Source organism: Somniosus microcephalus, chromosome 15 (genome assembly GCF_052327205.1).
Source record: "Somniosus microcephalus isolate GS21.2 chromosome 15, FLI_Smic_1.0, whole genome shotgun sequence".
Lineage (NCBI taxonomy): Eukaryota > Metazoa > Chordata > Chondrichthyes > Squaliformes > Somniosidae > Somniosus > Somniosus microcephalus.
In genome coordinates this window covers 104,501,926-104,526,023 of record NC_141001.1, presented here as the reverse complement: position 1 = coordinate 104,526,023, position 24,098 = coordinate 104,501,926, and the positions used below count along the sequence as shown (strand labels likewise).

The 24,098-nt window shown below is 46.4% G+C and overlaps 1 protein-coding gene across 5 annotated transcripts in view; it reads right to left on the bottom strand.

The window, feature by feature from the left end:
* The window catches only part of cttn (cortactin), a 64,186-nt gene extending 41,940 nt beyond the window's left edge, over positions 1 to 22,246 (bottom strand). For 2 of the 5 annotated variants that reach the window (XM_086008220.1, XM_086008223.1), the window contains exons 1-4: positions 22,027 to 22,240; positions 17,363 to 17,446; positions 15,367 to 15,440; positions 4,655 to 4,784 (exon numbers count right to left, since the gene is read on the bottom strand). In XM_086008220.1, the coding sequence (XP_085864346.1) occupies positions 4,655 to 4,784; positions 15,367 to 15,440; positions 17,363 to 17,446 (288 nt within the window). In that variant the 5' untranslated portion in view covers positions 22,027 to 22,240. Of the gene's footprint in view, positions 1 to 4,654; positions 4,785 to 15,366; positions 15,441 to 17,362; positions 17,447 to 18,361; positions 18,381 to 22,026 lie in introns of those variants that run through there. The other 3 variants (XM_086008218.1, XM_086008222.1, XM_086008219.1) reach the window with 3 other exon arrangements.
* Positions 22,247 to 24,098: the final 1,852 nt, after the last annotated feature.

The following is a 24,098-nucleotide window of genomic DNA, read 5'->3' as shown; positions in this document are numbered from 1 at the left end:
AGAGTGTGAAATAGTGGTGCATGGACACACTATCTTTGCCGCTATGAATGCTCCTTCAATCAGAAGAACTAGGAGCAGGAGTAGGCGATAGGGCCCCTTCAAGCCTGCTCCGCCATTCAATAAGATCATGGCTGATCTTCGACCTTAACTCCACTTTCCCGCCCAATCCCCATATCCTTTGATTCCCCTAGAGTCCAAAAAATCTATATCTATCTAGTTATCCAGCTCAGCCCTGAGTATACTCAATCATGCTTACAGACACTTACTGAACACAGCTCAGCATCCAGAAGCACTCACCCGTATTAGTGAAATGCTAACATTTATATTGTCGTTTATACTGCGGGGAAGAGTTCCCCTGCCTGCTTCGGTGCAGGCCTGGTTTACACTGCGGAAAGATCTCCCCTGCTTGCCAATCCTGACCACCCTCTAAGAAGATCAATAGGACTTAACCTGCATATGTCTCGTCATTCTAAAAAAAGTGAAAGGGGCCACAAAAAAACCAACCACCACCACCGGTGCCAACATACTGCATGGGATTTACCAGGATCCAAAGAGGAATCGGATCCATTTGTAGGGAAATGGCGTTAGGGAAATTGACGGGATTGAAGGCCGATAAATCCCCAGGGCCTGATAATCTACATCCTAGGGTACTTAAGGAAGTGGCCCTAGAAATAGTAGATGCATTGCTGGTCATCTTCCAAAATTCTAGACTCTGGAACAGTTCCCATGGATTGGAGGGTAGTTAATGTAACCCCACTATTTTAAAAAAAAGGTGGTAGAGAAAAAACGGGGAATTATAGCCTGACATCGGTAGTGGGGAAAATGCTAGAGTCCATTATAAAAGATAGAATAGCAGAGCACTTGGAAAACAGTGACAGGATCGGACAAAGTCAACATGGATTTACAAAAGGTAAGTCATGCTCGACTAATCTACTGGAATTTTTTGAGGATGTAACTGGTAGAATAGATAAGGGAGAACCAGTGGATGTGGTGTATTTGGACTTTCAGAAGGCTTTCGATAAGTTCCCGCATAAGAGACTAGCATGCAAAGTTAAAGCACATGGGATTGGGGGCAAGGTACTGACTTGGATAGAAACTGGTTGGCAGACAGGAAGCAAAGAGTTGGAATAAACGGGTCTTTTTCCGAGTGGAAGGCAGTGACTAGTGGGGTACCGCAGGGATCAGTGCTAGGACCCCAGTTATTCACAATATATATTAATGATCTAGACGAGGGAACTAGATGTAATATCTCCAAGTTTACAGACGACACAAAGCTGGGTGGGCGCGTGTGCTGTGAGGAGGATGCAGAGAAACTCCAGTACGATTTGGACAGATTGGGCAGATGCAGTATAATGTGGATAAATGCGAGGTTATCCACTTTGGTGGCAAAAACAGGAAGACAGATTATCATCTGAATGGCAATAGATTGGGAGAAAGGGAAGTGCAACGAGACCTGGGTGTCCTTGTGCACCAGTCGCTGAAGGTAAGCATGCAGGTGCAGCAGGCGGTTAAGAAGGCAAATGGTACGCTGGCCTTCATAGCGAGAGGATTCGAGTACAGGAGCAAGGATGTCTTGCTGCAGTTGTACAGGGCCTTGGTGAGACCACATCTGGAGTTATTGTGTGCAGTTTTGGTCGCCTTATCTGAGGAAGGATGTTCTTGCCATGGAGGGAGTGCAGTGAAGATTCCCCAGACTGATACCTGGGATGGCAGGAATGACGTATGGAGAGAGATTGGGTCGATTAGGCTTATACTCGCTGGAGTTTAGAAGAATGAGAGGGGATCTCATTGAAACTTATAAAATTCTAACAGGACTAGACAGACTAGATGCAGGAAGGATGTTCCCGATGGCGGGGGAGTCCAGAACCAGGGGTCATAGTCTAAGGATAAGGGGTAAGCCATTTAGGGCTGAGATGAGGAGGAATTTTTTCACCCAGAGAGTGGTGAACCTGTGGAATTCTCTACCGCAGAAGACAGTTGAGGCCAATTCATTAAATATATTCAAGAAGGAGTTAGATATATTTCTTAAGGCTAAGGGGATCAAGGGATATGGGGAGAAGGCAGGGACAGGGTACTGAGTTTGGATGATCAGCCATGATCTCACTGAATGGCGGAGCAGGCTCGAGGGGCCGAAAGGCCTACTCCTGCTCCTATCTTCTATGTTTCTATCCGAGGCTAGTTCTAGTTGAACTGCCTGAGCGGCAGCTAGGCAATGTGAATATCCACCACAAACCCAAACCCAGTTTTGCATGGCCTAAATTTACAATCTTAGTTTGCCAATCTCCCCTGCTTGTTTCGGTCCTGGTCTGGTTTATTCTGTGGAGCGATCGGTCCGGTTATAGAGCAATATATGGGAGGGTGAAACAGAGAATTGGTGCGGAGCAGTGAAACGGACAGAGGCAGACTCGTCATTGGTTAGTTAAGAAACTACAGGGTGGTTTGGGAGATTGGTCACAGCCCTGAAAAGATAGGGCCGTGCTCACTGTACACAGGCACACTATGGAGAGAGGGCAGGGGTAGGAACAGTAAAAGTGCCACAGCTCCTATCCAGACAAGACAGCTCTCCCCACCCCTTCCACCAGTACACCACAGGAGTGGTTTAATGCAGTTATCCACATGCAAATCCAGGGGTAATAAATGTCCAATGCATGAAATTCAGTACAGGAAACTGTGACATCCGGCACCGACGGGACCGGCGTGTTGCCGATCTATCAAAACTGCCGGACATACAAAGTTAATGTTGAAGCATACGGAGGTTTTCATCTCCGTATCTGACAACAAACACTGTTGCTTAGCAACAGCTTCTAAAGAGTCGGCTGCAGCTGCAAGTGTCTGTAGCTGAAGCTGTTGCTATAGCTACAGACCTTGCAGTGCCTGACTGGGGAAAAAAAAAGAACGAGAACTAAAAAAACTTATAGAAAACGGCTCCTGATTTTTGCCGTTAGATCCGAGTATTCCGGACATACAACCTCCGGATAAACCAAGTTTCCTGTATTTGTACCAGTTATAGATTCAACCTTCCTCTCGGCCCTTTAGACCTGTTTCTAGTAAGCAGAACGATGACTAGTGGTCTACTGCCTGCTGTGCAGTAACCAGAATGTGTCAATATTTACTGGTCCAACCTGTAGCTCGTTAAGTAAAAGCGCCGTTACGCACTTTCGGCCGAGGCAAGAGAAAATATTTGAAGTGAATCGTAGAAATTTACAGCACAGGGAGGCGGCCATTCGGCCCGTCGTGTCCGCACCAGCCGAAGAGCCGTCCGGCCTAATCCCACTTTCCAGCTCTTGGTCCATAGCCTGGCAGGTTACAGCACTTCAAGCGCAAATCCAAGTACTTTTTAAAATGCGATGAGGGGCTCTGCCTCCACCACCCTTTCAGGCAGAATGTGGCATGTAACTGCTCAATCAAAACGAGCTCGGAAGCACAGTTTCACTGCACTGCAAGTCCTTGGTATTTTACCCATGGTCTAAGTCACCGATGCCTGGACTTCCCCAACACTAAACCTCCACCAGCAATACGTTATTTTCCTTTTTTTCCCCCCAAGCTCGATTTTGACTGCCGAACATTTTGTTGTTGTGTTTTCAACTGCAACGGAACCCAAATTTAAAAAAAGAAACTCACATCTTAAAAAGACTTGCAATTATATTAGGGTTTCCACGACCTCCGGACATCCCGAAGCGCTTTACAACCACGCTTCTGAAAGGGAGTCACTGTTGTAATGTAGGGAAACGAGGCCTTGTTCAGCAAAGTTTCAATAGAGGCTGCAACCCAGACAGCTGCCCTGAGACTATGCTAAATATGAAGGGCGTAGGATTATTATCCCAATTATGTTCATCGTTAAGGTCACATGGCTCAAACGGTTTTCCGTGCTCACACAGACAAATCGCAGTAAATATTATGGTGGGAGGGGACGGTTTAAACTTCCTCTCCGCAGGGTTGAGCTGCTGCTGTTGTAAGCGGAAGAGGCGATTGGCCATTTGAACACAGCATCAACGAAAGATAGCTCGCTACCCGAGCAAACTGGACTCTCAACTCACAACTGCGTGCTTCTTCTGGCAAATATTGAGCATTTTTTTTTGGGGGGGAGGGGGGGAGAAAGAGAGAGAGAGAGAGAGTTGGTCGAGAAAAGAGAGGAAAAGGAAATCGGCAGCACAAAAGCAAAATACTGCGGATGCTGGAAATCTGAAATAAAAACAGAAAATGCTGGAAATACTCAGCAGGTCAGGCAGCATCTGTGGAGAAAGAAACAGAGTTAACATTTCAGGTCGATGACCCTTCATCAGAAACACTAACTCTGTTTCTCTCTCCACAGATGCTGCCTGACCTGCTGAGTGTTTCCAGGAAATTGGCAGTATCTGGAGCTAAACATGGAGAAAACTGCAACGGCAAATAAATCATTTCAATGCGGATGTATGGATTCTCAGAGCCACTTCTGAACACTGCAATCCACATTCTTAAAAAGTGGCAGGCGGATTAGGTTTTCTCCTTTGGATCATTTATCAAAGGTTCACGGCCAAAAGCCAGTGCAGAGGCCAGTAACAGTGCAAGCCCGATCGATCAAAATAAACGGTGCTCGCTCAGTTCTGCAATTAAAAAAAAACACTACAAGCAACGACAGCTTTTGAAACTCATTTAAAAATAGCACATTCCGTACCTTATCCATACGATCATCTTGGACTCCAAATTTCCCTCCGTATCCATGGGATGCCTTTGGCCCATCTGCTAATTCTTTCTGTTTAAGAGATTTATGTTCCTGAGACACGTTTTCCCTCAGCTTGTGCAAGCTGCAAGAGCAAGACAGAGAGGGAAAAAAAGAGATGAGCTATAAATATCACACAGGAAACAGGGGAGCCATAAAATGTCAAAACTTCCAGCAATCTATACACGAAAATGCCTTGCCCTATTTATCAAAACACAGTGAAGCATGTATGAAATACCAGTGCATTAGAATTACTTAAGGCCAGGCCCATCAAGGAAGCAAGTCAATCCTATGGGCAAAAAAACATTTAACCTTCCTCCTACTCTCTCCCAGCCCACCGTTTCTTTTCTTTATTCCTCATCAGTCAAGTGGATCTTCGGCTACGCGAGGGTGATGTACAGACCCCAGGGACCCGTGAAAGTATTGAGCTCCTTCCTGTCTCCAGTAGCAGCCAACTGTTGGAAGATGTTGTGCTATTGCCAAAAAGCAACCCAATTATAGAATCTCAGAAGGAGGCCATTCGACCCATCGTGCCTGTGCCGGCTCTTTGAAAGAACGATCCAATTGGTCCCACACCCCCTGCTCTTTCCCCAAAGCCCTGCAATTTTCTCCCCTTTATTTATTTATCCAATTCACTTTTGAAAGTTAGTATTGAATCTACTTCCACCACCTTTTCAGGCAGCGCATTCCAGATCACAACAACTCGCTACGTAAAAACAACTCTCCTTGTCTCACCTCTGGCTCTTTTGTCAATTACCTTAAATCTGTGTCCTTATTACCAATCTATCTGCCAATGGAAACAGTTTCTCCTTATTTACTCTTATCAAAACCCTTCTTGGTTTTGGAACACCTCTATTAAATTGCCCCTTGACGGTAATCTTACATTGAATATGTTCAGACATGGTAGGGTAGGCTGATTGTGGTACCACTTCACGCCTGGTACTGCAGAACAGTTAATCAAAAATCTAATGTTATACCTGGATAACATTCCACAACATGGCTTTTGGCATTCGCACTGCAGCTTGTGACTCAACACACTGCAGTCATTTGTCCATTTCGGCAGGATTGAGCATGGTAAGAGGAATATTAAGGACACTGATGCACTCTACTGTTGTACTGTGAAAGCCAGTGTCTAAATCACTTCATGTGGCTTCTATGCCCCCTAAAGATGGGAGAGCGGTTTGTAATCCAGAATTTATGGAATATTTACAGTACAGGAAACTTTGGCTTATCCGGAGGTTGTATGTCTGGAAACCTCGATCTAACGGCAGAAATCAGCAGCCGTTTTGGTTAGGTTTTTTCCCTCCTAGCATTTAAAATTTTTTTTTTTTTTTTTTAAATAAAACAGTCAGGCTCTGGAAAGCGTCTCTGTAGCTTAGCAACAGCTTCAGAGATGCTTCCAAGGTACGGGCCGAGTGTTTACAAGCTGTTGCTAAGCAACAGTGTTTGTTGTCAGATACGGAGATGAAAACCTCCGTATCCTTCAACATTAGCGCTGGTCTATCCGGAAGTTTTGATAGATCGGCAGCAGCTCGGTCCCGTCGGTGCCGGATATCGCCAAGTTTCCTGTACACAGTTACAAAATTAGATTAAGCTGGCTCAGGGATGGGCAATAAATGCTGGCCTTGCCAGCGACACCCAGATCCCATGAACGAATAAAAAAAAAATGGAAACTTTAAAATGTCCCGGTCAATATTTATCCCTCAACCAGCATCACAAACAGATTACCTGGTCATTTTTCTCATTGCCGTTTATGGGAGCTTGCTGTGCATGAATTGGCTGCCGTGTTTCCTCCATTACAACAGCGACTACACTTCAAAAAGTACTTCATTGGTTGTCAAGTGCTTTGGGACATCCGGAGGATGTGAAAGACGCCATAGAAATGCAAGCCCTCTTTCTTTCTTTTTTATTCTATTCCTTTCTTGCCCGGAACCGGTCAGTTTTACCTCAGCTCAGGATTCTGAATGGGCAACAAAGCACTGAACATTCAACCTAGGGCCCCCTGCTGAAAACATAGTGCATTCATCCAGGAAGCAATGATCACAGAATATTTCCTACCCCCCCACGACACTGCAGCCACTTCCTGACCGAGACTCCACAGATTTGGCACGAGCTGTGCCAGATTGAGGAGACGGCAGTATGAAGCTAAACACTGGGAACTCTCAACTGCCGCACCGCAGGGAGGTGGGACAGTAAAAAAAAAAAAGTGGGTACAAAAAAAAGGCAGCTAGTCATCCGAGCCCACTTCCAGCGGCCAATTCCACAACAGCGCTACTACCGAGGCCTGGAATCAAGGCCCCAGCACATTCTCACACAAGAAACACAATGAAACAGCTTCCTTTTTTTGCTACTGCGGGGTGAATTATTTTCTTTGTAGTTACACAGCAGGGGAGGGCCATTTAAAATATCAGTACGGCAACATTCTTAAAAAGCTTTTTGTGCACCTCTCACACGCTAAACAAATAGCGACTTTGTGCAGTTAATCAGTGGATACTGTAATACTCAAGGGAAAAGGATCAGATAAATGGGTGTACTTAAGCAGGACATATGGAGATTCTCATAACTATTCATTATCACAATATGCCAGGGACAATTGGCTTCCATTGTGACAAAATTAAACATCCAAGAGTACTCCATTCAAAATAAATGCAACAACAGTGAGATGGAGTTATAATGAAGGTATCTCATCTAAAAGGGTTAAAAGCATCATGCTCCAAACACAGTGCAGAGGGTGGATGTAAATGCCTTGTTTTTAAACTGAAAGTAGACACAAGAATCAACAAGATTGCATCCAATCCCTCCATTCCAGCTCCATTACATCCGAATCATAGTATTTTACACCACAGAAGGAGGCCATTCTGCTGTGCAAACTCTCAAAGAGCTCGCCATCAAGTCCCATTCCCCTGGCCCTTTCCCCAACCCCTTCAAAATGATTCTTTTGCCAGTGTCAGCTGTGGCTCAGTGGGTAGCACTCTCGCCTCGGAGTCAGAAGGTTGTGGGGTCAAGTCCCACTCCAGAGACTTCAGCACATAAAGCTAGGCTGACACTCCAGTGTAGTACCGAGGGAGTGCTGCACCGTCAGAGGTGCCGTCTTTCAGATGAGATATTAAACCGAGGCCCCATCTGCTCTCTCACATAGACATATAAAAGATCCCAAAGCACTATTTCGAAGAGGAGATGGGGAGTTATCCCTGGTGTCCTGACCAAAATTTATCCCTCAATCAACATTACTAAAACAGATTATCTGGTCATTATCACGTTGCTGGATGTGGGAGCTTGCCGAGTGCAAATTGGCTGCCGCGTTTCCCACATTACAACAGTGTCTACAGTTCAAAAGTACTTCACTGGCTGTAAAGCGCTTTGAGTCGTCCGGTGGTCGTGAAAGGCGCTATATAAATGCAAGTCTTTCTTTTCTCAAATATTTATCCACTCCACTTTTGAAAGCCATTTATGGAGTCATGACAGTTTCTGGTAAGCCTCTACATAAAACACTTCTCCTAATCTCTCCCTCTGTTCTTTTTGGCGATGATCTTAAACTTAGGCCCTCCGGTTTCCTACTCACTGACCCGCGGAAAGAGCTTTCTCACATTTACTGTGTCAGTACCTCCTTCAGATTTCTTCGTAATCTTCTTTGGTCTAATAAAAGAGACCCAAATTCTCCAGCCTCTCCTCCTAACTAAAGCTCCTCTCATCCCCGGCATCATCAGGCACTCTCAAATCAGTCGCTGCATTAAAGAACGCTCAATTTTCCAGTATACTGTAATCGATGAAAGACCCATACTGCACCGCATTACGCAACATACCCATGCAGCCCGCTAATTCAGGTAAACTACCTTGTTGGTTTAAGACCTATGCTAGTGACATGGACCCCCGAGCAGCCAGCTGCACCCCAACAGTATCCTTGCAGGGATTTTCTAAGGCTGTCAAGTTTATTTGCAGCTGGCAGCCAGTTACGCTCGATCAGCTCCGATGGACGGGTCACATTGTCCGCATGCCCGGTACGAGACTCCCACAACAAGCGCTCTACTCGGAGCTCCGGCACGGCAAGAGAGCCCCAGGTGGGCAGAGGAAACGCTTCAAGGACACCCTCAAAGCCTCCTTGAAAAAGTGTAACATCCCCACCGACACCTGGGAATCCCTGGCCCAAGACCGCACAAAGTGGAGGAGAAGCATCTGGGAAGGCACCGAACACGGAGCCGGGAGCAAACTGAAGCCAAGCGCAGGCAGCGCAAGGAGCGCACGTCAACCCAAGCACCCCACCCACCCGCCCCTTCAACCACCATCTGCCCCACCTGTGACAGAGACTGTAGGTCCCGCATTGGACTCATCAGTCACCTGAGAACTCATTTTTAATGTGGAAACAAGTCATCCTCGGTTCCGAGGGACTGCCTTAGAAGACGACACAAGGTCCACAGGTCAGGAGCTGGGCACCACTACCACAGGTCTTAATGTAACATACAAAACAACTGTAGCGTGCTCACTCAGCTGTGAAGGGACACAAAATGAGCACTCTTGCCCTAACTGGTTTGCAAATAATATTTGCTGCCATTTCCATATCTTTTTTCCTTAATTAATTCTTGGACTGTGGGCGTCGCTAGCAATGGCCAGCATTTATTGCCCATCCCGAGTTGCCCTCGAGAAGGTGGTGGTGAGCCGCCTTCTTGAACCGCTGCAGTCCGTGTGGTGAAGGCACTCCCACAGCGCTGTAAGGGAGGGAGTTCCAGGATCTCGATGAAGGAACGACAATATATTTCCAAGTCAGGATGGTGTGTGACTTGGACGGGAACTTGGTGGTGGTGGTGTTCCCATGCGCCTGCTGCCCTTGTCCTTCTTGGTGGAAGAGGTCGCGGGTTTGGGCGGTGTTGCCGAAGAAACCTTGGCGAGTTGCTGCAGTGCATCTTGTAGATGGTGCACACTGCAGCCGCGGTACGCCGGTGGTGGAGGGAGTGAATGTTTAAGGTGGTGGATGGGCTGCCAATCAAGCGGGCTGCATTGTCCTGGATGGTGTCGAGCTTCTTGAGTGTTGTTGGAGCTGCACTCATCCAGGCAAGTGGAGAGTATTCCATCACACTCCTAATTTGTGCCTTGTGGAGAGGATTTGGGGAGTCAGGAGGTGAGCCACCTGCTGCAGAATATGTAGCCTCGGACCTGCTCTAGAAGCCGCAGTATTTATGCAGCCAGTCCAGTTGAGTTTCTGGTGAATGGCGACCTCCAGGTTGATGATGTCTTGATCAGAGAAACAGCAAACTAGACACAGACTAAAGCAAGTAGGACAACGGCAGAGTCCGATAAAGAGAGGTGCGGTTTCCCTGCGTATTTCGGAACTGCCTCCAAGAGAAGTGGTTGTGTAATAAGCGAGGGCCTGTGATGCTGTGGGAACCGCCCCATTTCCACATTGAGCTGGATCCCACAGCGCTGGTGACAGCGTGTACAGGACGCACAGGGAAGGTCAGTGTGGGCCAGGCGCTCCGCCTGCACGCCGACTGATGCACTGCCATTCAATCCCCACAGAAAGAGACTGCAAAACCACCAAGTCACAAAGTGTTCAAGAAATGAGATGTATGCTACACCAAGCAGACAAGCAGGAAGGGGGGGGGGGGGGGGGGGCAAATCACTAAAGTTAAGGATCTCAGGACTGTTTAAATATTGCAAAGAATTTTGGCTTTTAAAAAAAAAAAAACATGGCACTATTTCGATGAAGAGCAGGGGAGTCCTCCCTGGTGTCCTGGCCAATATTTACCCCTCAATCAATATCACTAAAACAGATTATCCGGTCATTACAACATTGCTGTTTGTGGGAGCTTGCTGTGCGCAAATTGGCTGTGGTGTTTCCTACATTACAACAGTTCAAAAAGGTACATCAGAGAATCAGTACGGTTACAGCACAGAAGGAGGCCATTCGGCCCGTCGAGCCTGTGCCGGCTCTCTGCAGGAGCACTTCAGCTAGTCCCACTGCCCCGCCCTTTCCCCGTAGCCTTGCAGATTTTTTTCCTTCAGGTACTTATCCAATTCCCTTTTGAAAGCCACGATTGAATCTGCCTCCACCGCCCTTTCAGGCAGTGCATTCCAGATCCTAACCACTCGCTGCGTAAAAAAGTTTTTCCTCATGTCGTCTTTAGTTCTTTTGCCAATCACCTTAAATCTGTGTCCTCTGGTTCTCGACCCTTCCGCCAATGGGAACAGTTTCTCTCTATCTACTCTGTCCAGACACCTCATGACTTTGAACACTTCTATAAAATCTCCTCTCAATCTTCTCTGCTCTAAGGAGAACTACCCCAGCTTCTCCAGTCTACCCACGTAACTGAAGTCCCTCACCCCTGGAACCATTCTCATAAATCTTTTCTGCACCCTCACCAAGGCCTTCACATCCTTCCTAAAGTGCGGTGCCCAGAATTGGACACAATACTCCAGTTGTGGCCGAACCAGTGTTTTATAAAGGTTCATTGGCTGTAAACCGCTTTGGGACGTCCCGAGGTTACGAAAGGCGATATATGGGTCTCTCTTTTAAACATTGGATTTGCCGCCTGAATTCTTCCACTTTGGAGTCGGGTACTCCTGGGGGCAGGGGTGTGGGGGGGAAATCACCTGATGCAAATTCAACACAGGCGAGAAGGAACAAATGGCTCCTCCTTGGCTAAAATTTTAGTTTCCAATGAAGTCTTCAACAATTACAGTCCATGCAGCTTCCAGATTTCTACTGTACTCGGTTACCTCCAGCCGAGGAAGATTTCTGCTTCCAATTAGCACCAGATGAAACTGCCACAAGATGGGATTTGTGTAGAAACAGCTCCAGTGGGAAGGATTCGTGATCAACCTGTATGGTGCTGTGATCAGACCACAGCTCGAGTACCCTGCCCAATTCTGGCTGCTGAGAACCAAGGGAGATGTTCAGGCACTGACGGCAAAGCAGGGAAGAGGTACAAGGCTGATCCCCAATGTTACCGGGTTCAGTTATGAGACAAAAACAGGAGAGATTTGAGCCTTTCATTCTTGAACAGGAAGCAACTGAGAGGTGATCTTATAGAAGTAGGCAAGATAGTGACAGGTGGGGGAAAAGGTAAATCCAGGAAATTACTTGGAATTAAATTGAGTAGGTCACCGGGTCAAACTAGTAAAACCCATATTAAGGATCAATACCAGGAATGCGACATCTTCATATAAAAGAGTGCTCAACACATGGAACTGACTCCTGGATAAATGGGTGGTGAAAACCCTGGAATCATTTAAGCGTCATTCTGGGTGGATGAATGAAGATGGGTCGAACGGCCTTTCTCGTCCATAATTATCTTGTGATCTATCGCCAAATGATCCCATCTTCAGTTCTTGATAAAGAGAAAGGAGCGAGCGCGCGAGGCGCAGGCAGGCACGCACGAGCGAGAAGGGGGCAGGTGCGGGCGAGAAAGTGGCGGGGGCGAGGGGAGTGAGAAAGGCGGGGGCAAGAGAGAAAGAGAGAGAGAAAGAGAAAGAGAGAGAGGCATGAGAGAGAGAGAGCGCGCGCGCGCGCAAAAGAGAGAAAGGGGCGAGAGAGAGAGAGAGAGACTGCACTTTGGAGCTTACATCCCCAATGACTCAAACGTACTGGAGAAAGGCAGCAAGGTGACTGCAGAGCACGTTAAACCACAGCACATATCAAAGAGAGCTGCACTGTGACACAGGTTAGGAACCATGCTTTTCAAAACAAATCTGCAAGAGGGCCCTACCTTGGCAGTACGGACAAGCAGACATGACGCACACCAACCAGATTGTCCCAGTGTTGCTGCCATGAGTTAGTGAAGAAGCAGAGTAATTAAACATTTCGTTCCAAGGGAACCGAATGCAAGCAATGATAGCACTTCACGGCATGAAAAGGATGCTGGGGCAAGAACCTTTTCAGATGGCAAAAGAGCCAGGGGGGAGATGAGGAGAAATTGTTTTACTCAGAGTTATGATGATCTGGAATGCACTGCCTAAAAGGGTGGTGGAAGCAGATTCAATAGTAGCTTTCAAAATGGAACTGGAACTCTGCTTAAAAAGGAAAAATTTGCAGGGTTATGGGAAGAGCAGGGGAGTGGGACCCAAACCCGTGACTTCTACCATCTAGAAGGACAAAGGCAGCAGGTGCGTAGGGACACCACCACCTCCAAGTTCCCCTCCAAGTCACACACCATCCTGACTTGGAAATATATCGGCCGTTCCTTCATCATCGCTGGGGTAAAATCCTGGAACTCCCTCCCTAACAGCACTGTGGGAGTATCTTCACCATACAGACTGCAGCAGTTCAAGAGGGCGGCCCACCACCACCTTCTCGAGGACAATTAGGGATGGGCAATAAATGCTGGCCTTGCCAGCGATGCCCACATCCCAGGAACTAATTTAAAAAAAGGAAAAACTGGTAGATCTTTCAAAGAGTTGGCACTGACCTGATGGGCCAAATGGCCTCCTTCTGTGCTGTATGATCGATGATTCTATGCTGTACCCCACCCAACTGCAAATTCTCTGGCTGTACTTGGTCATATTGTATTAGAATTACAATGAAAATAATCTAATGTTGTCAGCTCAATTCAGTCACGTTGAGGGACTATCCAAAAATCAACACCGGAACCCTGATGAATCAGAACATCTGCCAGTTTTTCATCTGCCTACAATAATTGCATCCTCCTGATTTCTCAGCAACTCCCTTGATGGCACTGCTCCCAATGACTACGCTCGGCTTCAACACAAACTGCTGACAGGGGGAATTTTCATTCAGTTGGTGACCAGTACAAAGCACGAGGCTGAAAAAAATATCTAGAACAACAGGAGACAAAAGGGGCAAGCGTTTCTGCCCGGCCCCCACCGATTGGTCAGCAGATCTGGGGCGAGTGAAAACTTGCTCAGAAATGCGCACACACCCCGTTTCATCCCTAAATTCCCCCTCATTTCTTGGCGGGAGAGAACAGCGGCCTCTGATGCGGGGATGCAAGAGACGCTCATCAAGCCCAGGCTCCCAATGTATATCGGGTGGTGGAAGAGGGTAAAACACTATTACTGGAGGCACGGCGGGGGGGGGGGCGGTCTGCGAGAGCACTCCAGTGTAGAGACCTAAAGACAGAATTAAATGTGTGCTTTTTTCTTATTTGTCCCATTTCTCCCAGCAGCCTCCCACTGCCCCCACCCCCACAGGTTTGCCACACCAAGAGTCCAGCTCCCCTTCTCACACAACTGCAGAGTGGACGATGGGGAACCAGTTTCCTTCATGCTAATGATCCCGGGGTTAGAAATTCGCCCCAAGGACAGAGCGGCAACTCACTGACGGGCAAAGTCTAGCCACACTGGAGGAGCCCCTCCCCCCCAACCACCAAATCCAAAAGTCTAGCCCCAATTGTTTAATTGGATTATTAGTAGCCCAACCCTACATTAACCAAAACACCAGTTAACATTCACTCCCACCGTACTTCATTAAATTGCTCAACAGTGCGAGTCCTCGACCAGCCCGTTAACTGCCTCCCAGCTGCTGGAAGTTTCGCACTTGAAACTTCTCTTCCGCCCCCAAAATTTACACCCTGGCTGTAAGGAACATAGGGCGGCGAGGGTTACTTTCAGTGAAATTTACTGTGTAGCAATAGTTTAAAAATAAACGACTCCTGCCCCACAGGAGACGTCCTTAATTTCAACGGTGATTTTCAGTCTATGGAAACTTGCCATTTTTTGGTCTCTGTTCCACTGACAAGTTCCAGTGTCCCAGGGAAGAGTACAGAAGGAGAATTAAGGATCAGCATTTGGAATCAACCTGAATGTTGATCAAGAAAATGCCCAAGGCCACTTCCAACTGATGTGCCCACCGAGCCCTCACGGATCTGCTCCAGGATGTACATCTAATTATCAGAGGGACTTCTGGAAACAATAGGTTACTCCGGACTTAAAATAATCTCGTTCAGGATTACAAGGGGGGGGGAAAGAGAACGAGGGGGGCCATTTAGGAGAGAAAGGAGGAAGCACTTCATCACACCAAGGGGAGGAGAAATCCGGAGATCTCTTCCCCCAAAAGGCAGTGGATTTTGGGACAATTGGAGCTTTCAAGACGGAGATCGACAGATTTTTGTTAGGCAAGGTTATCGAGGGATTGTGGAACCAAGTGGGGTTGAGGTACAGATCAGCCATGATTCCAACTGATGAACAGAGCAGGCCAAAGGGGCAGAATGGCTTATTCCTTCTCCTGTGATCCGAAGACAATTTAAAAGAAAAAGCAGCCATTCCACAACCAGACGGGTCGGGCAAGTGAGCAGCATTGCAGAAAGAGTGACTCAAAACACTCCTCCTCGTTCTGCTTGAACTGAATCAGTTTCACATACAATTCACAGGGGGGAGAAAAGTGCAATTGATGGAGCAGAGAGACCAAAGTCAAACTGGTGTCTCCAACAAGAGCTTATTTCGTAACAAATGTATCGCCACATCTTACACAGAAGCTTGAAGAGTACTCCAGCGGCAGTCTACAGCGGATGTGAACGGACCACAACCGATTACTGAGCAACCGCCAGTAAAATATTTCCAATAACGGATCGCAGGTTGCACTCGGTTGAAACAAAACCAGGAACTGCCGCAGCCCGGGGCAGTTCCTCCAATAGCAAATAACATTGAATAAGTTAGTTAATAAGAGAGTCAGCCAGCCTCTGCCCCCATCACTACCGCTAAAGAAGAACCACACTTACTTTATGTGCGCCTGATGTCCAGATCCTTGAACTGATTTGGCACCCCACCGTTGCTCTTTTTCAGACAAATCATTCTAGTTAGCAACAAGAGCAGAAAGAAAACATTTAAAAAAAAAACACTTTTACCCAACCATGTGCGGACAAGTATTAGCAAGAACACAGTGACAAGTGTGCAACTGGTGTACCAGTTATTTCATTGCTGGCACTAAATGCCAGTGGACACCAATGTTCCCGATACTTTTTCTTTGGGCGCGCGGCCCCTTTAAGGGGCTGCTCGGCCCATTCAAAATACCGCGCACGCGTGGTTTTTAACTACTTAAAAAGTCGGCGAGCTGGTTGCGTGGGAGGTCCAGAGAGCTGCGCGGGCACGCGGCTCAAAGGGAACACTGGTGGACGCCCAATGTCATGAATTCAAGATAGTCAACACTGCAAAATACCATTGCGCCATTGCTAACTACAACACCAGACAAGCTACAACGGAGAAGTCGCAGAAATAGAAAACCTCGAGATTGCTCAGACGTTTTTTTTTTCTTTAACGATTCTAATGAAGGGCCAGGGGATCAGCCGTGGCTCACACTCTCTCCTCCGAGTCAGAAGATTGTGGGGTTCCAGCCCCACTCCAGAGACTGGAGCACAAAAGCTCGGCTGACACTCCCCAGTGCTGTGCTGAGGGAGTGCTGCACTGTTGGAGGTGCCGTCTTTTGGATGAGATGTCCTGTCTGCTCCGTCAGGTGGACACAGAAGATCCCAAGGCACTATTTCGAAGAGAGCAGGGGAGTTATCCCCGGTGTCCTGGGCAATATTTATCCCCCAACCAACATCGCTAAAAAAGGTTGTCTGGTCATTATCACATTGCGGTTTGTGGCCGCAGTGTTTCTCTACAGTACAACAGCGACTACACTTCAAAAGCACTTCAATGGGCCGTAAAGTGCTTTGGGACATCCTGAGGTCATGAAAGGCGCTGTAGAAAATCAAGTTTGTTCTTTCTTGCTTTTATAACCATTAAGCTGTCATTCTCTGTCAGATGTTTATCGATCCGCTCTGCACTTCCACTGATTCCTGTTTTTAATTACATTTATTAAATTGGTTTGAGTGATATAGTGAGAGCATTGAACTGGGATAGCACGAACTCATAGAATTGAGTGTAGCAGTGGGTATTTTTTTTGCTTGGTATGACTGAGCGATTTTCTTAAAGGATAAAAGCCTCTACCAACAACCATCTGACAAGCGCTCTCTGCATGTAACCGGGAAGCTTGCCCAATCTCAGCCACTAAGATTCTGGCCTACTGATCACAAATATGGCCCGAGCTCCGTCACATCTGACATTTTCAAATATTAAGATCTGCACAGGGCTTGAAAAGGAAGAAACTCATTTTTTCCCCCCAAAAAGCACTGGAACGTAAACACCAAATAACTGTTTGGCTTTGTTTCTGAAGCGGGAGAGAAAGCAAATCAATCCTAATAAATAAATAGCTGCTTTCCCATCACTGTGGCAGCGTCAGCCGTGGCTCAGTGGGTAGCACTCGCCCCTCTGAGTCAGAAGGTCACGGGTTCGAATCTCACGCCAGAGACTTGAGCCCAAAATCTAGGCCGACACTCCTGTGCAGGGCTGAGGGAGCGTTGCACTGTCAGATGTGCTGTCTATTGGATGAGATTTTAAACCTAGGCCCCCCGTCTGCTCTCTCAGGCGGACGTAAAAGATCCCGTGGCACTATTTCGAAGAGGAGGGGAGTTCTCCCCCGGTGCCCTGGCCAATATTTATCCCGCAGCCAATGTCACTTAAAAACAACAGATTATCTGGACATTTGTGCTGTTTGTGGGAGCTTGCTGTGCGCAAATTGGCTGCTGCGTTTCATACAGTAACAACAGCGACTACATTTCAAAAAAGTACTTCATTGGCTGTGAAGCGCTTTGGGACGGCCTAAGGTCGCGAAACGAGTTATATAAAATGAGAGTTTTTTTGTCTTTAAGCTGTAAATGAAAATCAAAAGCTTACCACAAAGTCAGGGTCTGTGTCCCAGTCATCGCCATCATCTGGTGCCGTCACAGAAATAGTGCGACCTGCAGCAGCTTTCCACATCTGGAGAAGAAATGGATATGGATGACTACTTTGGCACCAACTAAGCAAATACTGAAAGGCAACTACCTATTGCTCAGAACTACACACATTCCGACAGCAAAGAATTCATTTATCTTCAATAACTAACTTAATCAAGATCACACCACGCTAACTTCACTAACATTTGGGTGATTTGGCTAGTAGATTTCAAACTGTTGTGTGTGGGGCGGAGGGGGGCACGCCTGTAAATATTCACACACTCTGCAAAACAACACAGTCCCAAAGATTCCCTGCAAATATTGACACACTCTCAGGGACCCTCTGCAAAAGAATGTGGTCCCAAAGATTCACTGCAAATATTGACACACTCTCAGGGACCCTCTGCAAAAGAATGTGGTCCCAAAGATTCACTGCAAATATTGACAAACTCTCAGGGGCCCTGTAACTTCATAAAGGCAGTCAGGTACCCAAAGGAAAACAGCGTGATCACTGCAGAAAGGTATAGTTATTAGTGCACAGCAAGTAAAGTGTGCTAGTAAGTCAATGAGAGAAATGTTCTGAAACTTCATGATCTCGAGAGCTACTTAGGGTCCTTGTATGGACCCCAGTTGAAAACCCATGATTTGTATTGACATGTATTGCCCTACTTGAGGGGAAAAAAGGATAAGCTGGAAATCTGAAGTAAATACAGTAATACTGGAAATACAGAACAGGTCAGTCGGATCTGTAAAGGGAAAAGACAGTACGTTCCACCCAGTCCAATGAAGGACTGCAACACAAAACGTCCTGTTACATCTCTTTACTCACTGACCTGCCATGTATGTCCAGCATGTTCTGCCCGGTTTCAGTTTCAGGCGAACAGTTGCCAGGAGCGATGCTTTCAGAAAGTCGTGAATTGGAAAATCCAATTGGGGAAATGGGGATCTGAGCACATACCAGAGGGAGTTTCAGGAGCCTGTCTTTTACTGATCACCTCAGCAATCTGTCCTGTCAACACCTCAGCCAATGAGCACGGAAACGGGTTGCCAAAAAGCAGAGCAATCTTGAAGGGAGCTCCAGAGCTCCCCTGATCCACTGGCAAGCTGGTGCAGTCCTGAGTCAGTCATACCACCGGCAAGTTTCAGGTTCAATCACTGGCCCATGCTGATTGAGCTGAGCTCATCCTTGGCAGTGGTCAGAGTGCCGCAATTAGACTCCTAGACTAGGAAAAGGAAGGGGGCCCAGGGGGCGGGGGAGGGAAAAATAATCAGCCGATTTCCCTCGGTTCTAATCACTATGCAGTGGCTCTGTTGCAAAGTGCCTGTGCGCGGTCAGGATCACAAAACCCACCAAATTGCCCGGTGACGCATTCTGTCTGGGTTGCACACAAGAGACTGCAAGATCCTGGATGGTACCTGGTGCCCATGGAATTGTATCCCCAGATCAGCGAGCATATCTTCAACCATGGGAAGGGGGGAAATGTAGACAGGGAGGGGGGACAAAATGTATCCAAAAGACAGACTTGCATTTATATAGCATCTTTCACAACCTCAGGATGTCCCAAAGTGCTTGACAACCGATTAAGTACTTTTGAAGTGTAGTCACCGTTGTAATGTAGGAAACGCAGCAGCCAATTTGCGCACAGCAAGCTCCCACAAACAGCAACAATGTAAATGACCAGATAATCTGTTAGGTGTTGGTTGAAGGATGCATGTTGGCCAAGACACCAGGGATAACTCCCCTGCTCTTCTTCGAATAGTGCCATAGGATCGATTATGTCCACCTGAGAGAGCAGATGGGGCCTCAGTTTAACTTCTCGTCTGAAACGCAGCACTCCCTCAGATTTCTTAACACTGGAGTGTCAGCCTAGATCAGGTGCTCGAGTCCCTGGAGTGGGACTTGAACCCACAACCTTCTGACTCGGGAGGCAAGTGCATTACCCACTGAGCCACGAGAAACGAATCAGAAATCCGCATCTTAATTACTAGCACTGATCCAAAATTGCCAGTTAGATGTTTTCATTTAATATTTTATCTCCATGGGGCGGTGCTAGTTTAAAGGGGAAGTTTAATATTTACTGGCAGCAGCCATTAATTACGGTGATTATCTTCGACCACCAGATCCGATGTCACACTGCTGGCTGAAATTACAGGCATATCTTGGAGCATTACATTTCAAACGTTGTTCTTTCCTTTCACCAAGTGGATGGCAGCTCATAACAAAAAGACCTTACCAGCAAATAATTTCTACGAGATCCCCAATTAAAAAAACATATTGCGTCATTTCCCTACTTATTTTAGCCAGGAGTGGAACGGCTAGCCTCTGAGGGAAGAACAAGTCTACCAATAGTCATCCTGACCTAGAAATGGGCAGGCCTCGGCATCTGGAGAGCATTCAATGTGAAATGTGTAGTTCCCTCCCACAATGAAGAAGAAACTATGGAAAATACTAACTGGCAGGTTCTTCAGTGTAGGCGTCAGCCGTGGCTCACTGGCAGCACTCTTGCCTCGGAGTCAGAGGTCATGGGTTCAAGTCCCACTCCAGAGACTTGAGCACATTATCCAAGCTGATACTCCCAGTGCAGTACTGAGGGAGTGCTGCACTGCCAGAGATGTCGTCTTTTGGACGAGACGTTAAACATAAGTCCAGTCTTCCCTCTCAGGTGGGTGTGAAAGATCCCATGGCACTATTCGATGACTATAACCAGAAGGCACAGATTTAAGGTGATTGGCAAAAGAACCAGAGGCGACATGCGGAAAAACTTTTTTTTTTAATGCAACAAGTGGTTAGGATTTGGAATGGTAGGGTGGTGGAGGTAGATTCAATAGTAGCCTTCAAAAGGGAATTGGATAAATACATTAAGGAGAAAAATATTGCAGGGATATGGGGAAAGAGCGGGGGGGAGTGGGACTAACTGGATTGCTCTTCGAAAGAGCCGGCACAGACTTGATGGGCCGAATGGCCTCTTTCTGTGCTGTACTATTCTATGATTCTAAGAGCAGGGGGCTTCTCCTGGTGTCCTGGCTAACACTTAACCCTCAACCCACATCAATAAAAACAGATGATCTGGTCATTTATTCCATTGTTGTTTGTGGGACCTTGCAGTGTGCAAAGGTCGTGAAAGGCACTATATAAATGCACATCGATATCTATTAATACTACTGCCCGGAGATTCATTTGAGACTAACTTGTAAAATACAGTGCAGTAAATTTTGAATAAAACTGAGTTTAGCAACACAGCTGCCATTTACACCGTTAAGAGAAAACAAAGTTGAAGAATCACCTTAAGCCTCAAATAATTTTATACTCCCCGAGCTGCGATTTGGTTCAGAACAACTCACGCTGACTATGAGAACTTCCCCTATTTATCACAGTTTACCATTTTGTTTTGCAAATACCTGGAGGTCACCAAAAATGTGAAGCAGAAAATAATCAGAACATCAGCCCTTCCAATCGTAACAAAAAGCCTCATTATTTTCAGTGAGACTAGCTGGGTTTTTAAGAGTTAAAGTTTTGCAGGTCTACATATAAAGTAATAAGAAATAGGAGCAGGAGTAGGCCATTCAGCAGATTATGTGGTCATTAATCGCATTGCTGTTTGTGGGAGCTTGCTGTGTGCAAATTGGCTGCCGCGTTTCCCACATTACAACAGTGACTACACTTCAAAAAAAATACTTCATTGGCTGTAAAGCGCTTTGAGATGTCTGGTGGTCGTGAAAGGTGCTATATAAATGTAAGTCTTTTTATTTCATCAGGAAAAAAAAATCACTGCTGGCAACAATCTGACCGTGGCAGTGCCAACCATGAGAACCAGCGTTCTTAAAGCCATATTACAGCAAAGCTTTATCCCATAAAACAAATAAATATATGTCCAGAAGTAGTTCCGTTGGGGTTAACTGTTGCCCCCTCCTCTGTGAATATAACTTTTCAAAAAAGGCCACTCTGTCCAAAATAGAAAAAATGCCATTTGCTTTTAAAAAAAATGCAACTTTATGATAAGAGAAAGCTAAGCCTCAGGAAAGTCGAGGGACAGAGAGTTGATCGCTTTACGTGGCTGCAACCCCCTCTACCACTGCCAGCGAAGCTGTGAATTTCACACAGTCCCAGACGGAGCCAGAAACAGCCCCACCCCGTCTCCCTGCGATCGGCTACTGGGAAACAACCTCTCAAACTCCCACCCCACTACGTCTCAGGAAGAGGAGAAACCTTTTCCAATGGAGCTCTGCAGCGCTGAGCGGAGCGGTGCTGAAGCCTGCGCTCACTCTCTGCCCTGCGCTGCCCAGGGACAAAACAAAGCAGCCTCAGACACAACCTCCTGCAATCAGGGGTGGGGAGGCACGTCTCCCTCCATAATAAAAACACACCCTCGCAAATGCATTTAATGCAATAATACTGCAACCAGAATTTGGCTCACTTTCCCCCCCTCCCTTTTCTTTTTGATCAAAAGAAATTTTAGACAAAAAAAATGTGCATTTCAATCCCCATTGCAACTTCCCTGACTCAAGGAATGCACCAATCAGGAACACTTGGACATAGAGGGGAGAGTGAATGGAAATCTGCCCCCACCTTCCCTCTATTTAAACCACAGACTAAATATATATATCGAATATGCAATCACTCACCTTGCACCAAAAGTTGTGGTAGTTTCCTCTATATATCTCCTGGATCCCAATCTCTCTCTCTCTCTCTGTTTTTGCTGAATCCTTGGGCTGCAGTTTCCGTCTCTGGTTCACACACACTTCCTGCACCGATCACGTGTTGAAATCAGCTGCTCCATCCCAACCTCCTTGTTAAATTCCCTCAGGCTCCATACCCCAACAGCGGGGAGATTCCATGCATAGCTTTTTCAAAAAAAAACATCCGCCACTTCTTTCAGGAGAGTTGGATTCAGGAGCACCCTTTTTTTTAAATAAAACAAAATTGCAAAAGAGTTTTTTTTTAAAAAGCAAAATGTTAGTCTTGTCCCATTTAAATATCTGGCGCACACAATTTAAAAGGTTCTTCCATTTTTCCTGGTAAAGTCTGTTTTCGGACGAATGGTGTCTTTTTGCAGCCACTGTTTAATGCTAAATTGTAGTATGCAGTGTGCGATTATCATCATTGATCTATAAATAGACCCATCGTACTAGTACTAGCAGCCCCGAGAGTACAAAACTATGAATGAAGAAGAGAGGGGGTGGGGGAAAGTAAGCGCATGTTTCAAAAATCAGTTTCAGGGTTGCCTGAGGCTGCAGACTGTACTGCTAGCCTGAGATTGTTAAATGCAGAGTGTGATTCGCAAACAGCCATTGTTGCTGGTTGGAATCATACTCTCCATTGCAACAACAATAACTTGTGTATTTATATAGCGCCTTCAATGTAGTAAAACGTCCCAAGGTGCTTCGCAGGAGTGCTATAAAATAAAAATTTGACACCAAGCCACATAAGGAGAAATTTGGGCAGATAACCAAAAGCTTGGTCAAAGAGGTAGGTTTTAAGGAGCGTCTTAAAGGAGGAAAGAGAGGTGGAGAGGTTTAGAGAGGGAATTCCAGAGCTTAGGGCCTAGGCAACTGAAGGCACAGCCACCAATGGCTGAGCGATTATAATCAGGGATGCTCAAGAGGGCAGAATTAGAGGAGCGCAGATATCTCGGGCGGGGGAGATTACAGAGATAGGGAGAGACGAGGCCATGGAGGGATTTGAAAACGAGGATGAGAATTTTGAAATCGAGGCTTTGCTTAACTGGAAGTCAATGTAGGTCAGCGAGCACAGGGGTGATGGGCGAACGGGACTTGGTGCAAGTTAGGACATGGACATCAGAGTTTTGGATGACCTCAAGTTTACGTAGGGTAGAGTGTAGTAGGCCGGCCAGGAGTGTGTTGGAATAGTCAAGTCTAGAGGTAACAAAGGCATGGATGAGGGTTTCAGTTAGACATGTGCACAGAACTCTGCTCCCACCAGTATATTTTTAGTGTTTTGAAAGCACTTTCAGGAGTGTCAGCTTTCTCAAAATGTCAAAAAGGGCGTAAGTTTTTAAAGTGCCCGAGAGGCCCAACTGTTTGCCCCAAGCACTTTCGTAAACCATATACTAAAGCTGAAAGCTAAATCCCATAAAAGAACATGGTGCTGAAATCCCAATAGATGATGTTAGTAAAAGTGCGTCAGACAAGTCTTTCCCCATTCTCTTCTAACACATACAAGTGCTTGGATTGATGCAGAACATATAATGTAAAGGAGGTCCCAAGGTGCTTCACATAATGGAAGCAGGCACTGAGCCAGAAATGGCCCCAGTAAATAATAATTCTAATAGGTCTAAGAGCGTTAAAAAAACAAGCCTGAAGGCTTTGTGTCTTAATGCGAGGAGCATTTGTAATAAGGTGGATGAATTGGCTGCGCAAATAGAGGTAAACAAATATGATTTGGTTGGGATTACGGAAACGTGGCTCAAGGATGGCCAAGACTGGGAACTCAACATTCAGGGGTATTCGATATTTAGGAAAGATAGGCAAAAAGGAAAGGGAGGTGGGGTAGCATTACTGGTTAAAGAAGGGATTAATACAATTGTAATGAAGGATATTAGCTCTGATGATATGGAATCTGTATGGGTAGAATTGAGAAATACTAAGGGAATAAAGCATTAGTGGGAGTGGTATATAGACCTCCAAACAGTAAGGCAGAGGTTGGGGATGGCATTAAAAGGGAAATTAAAGAAGCG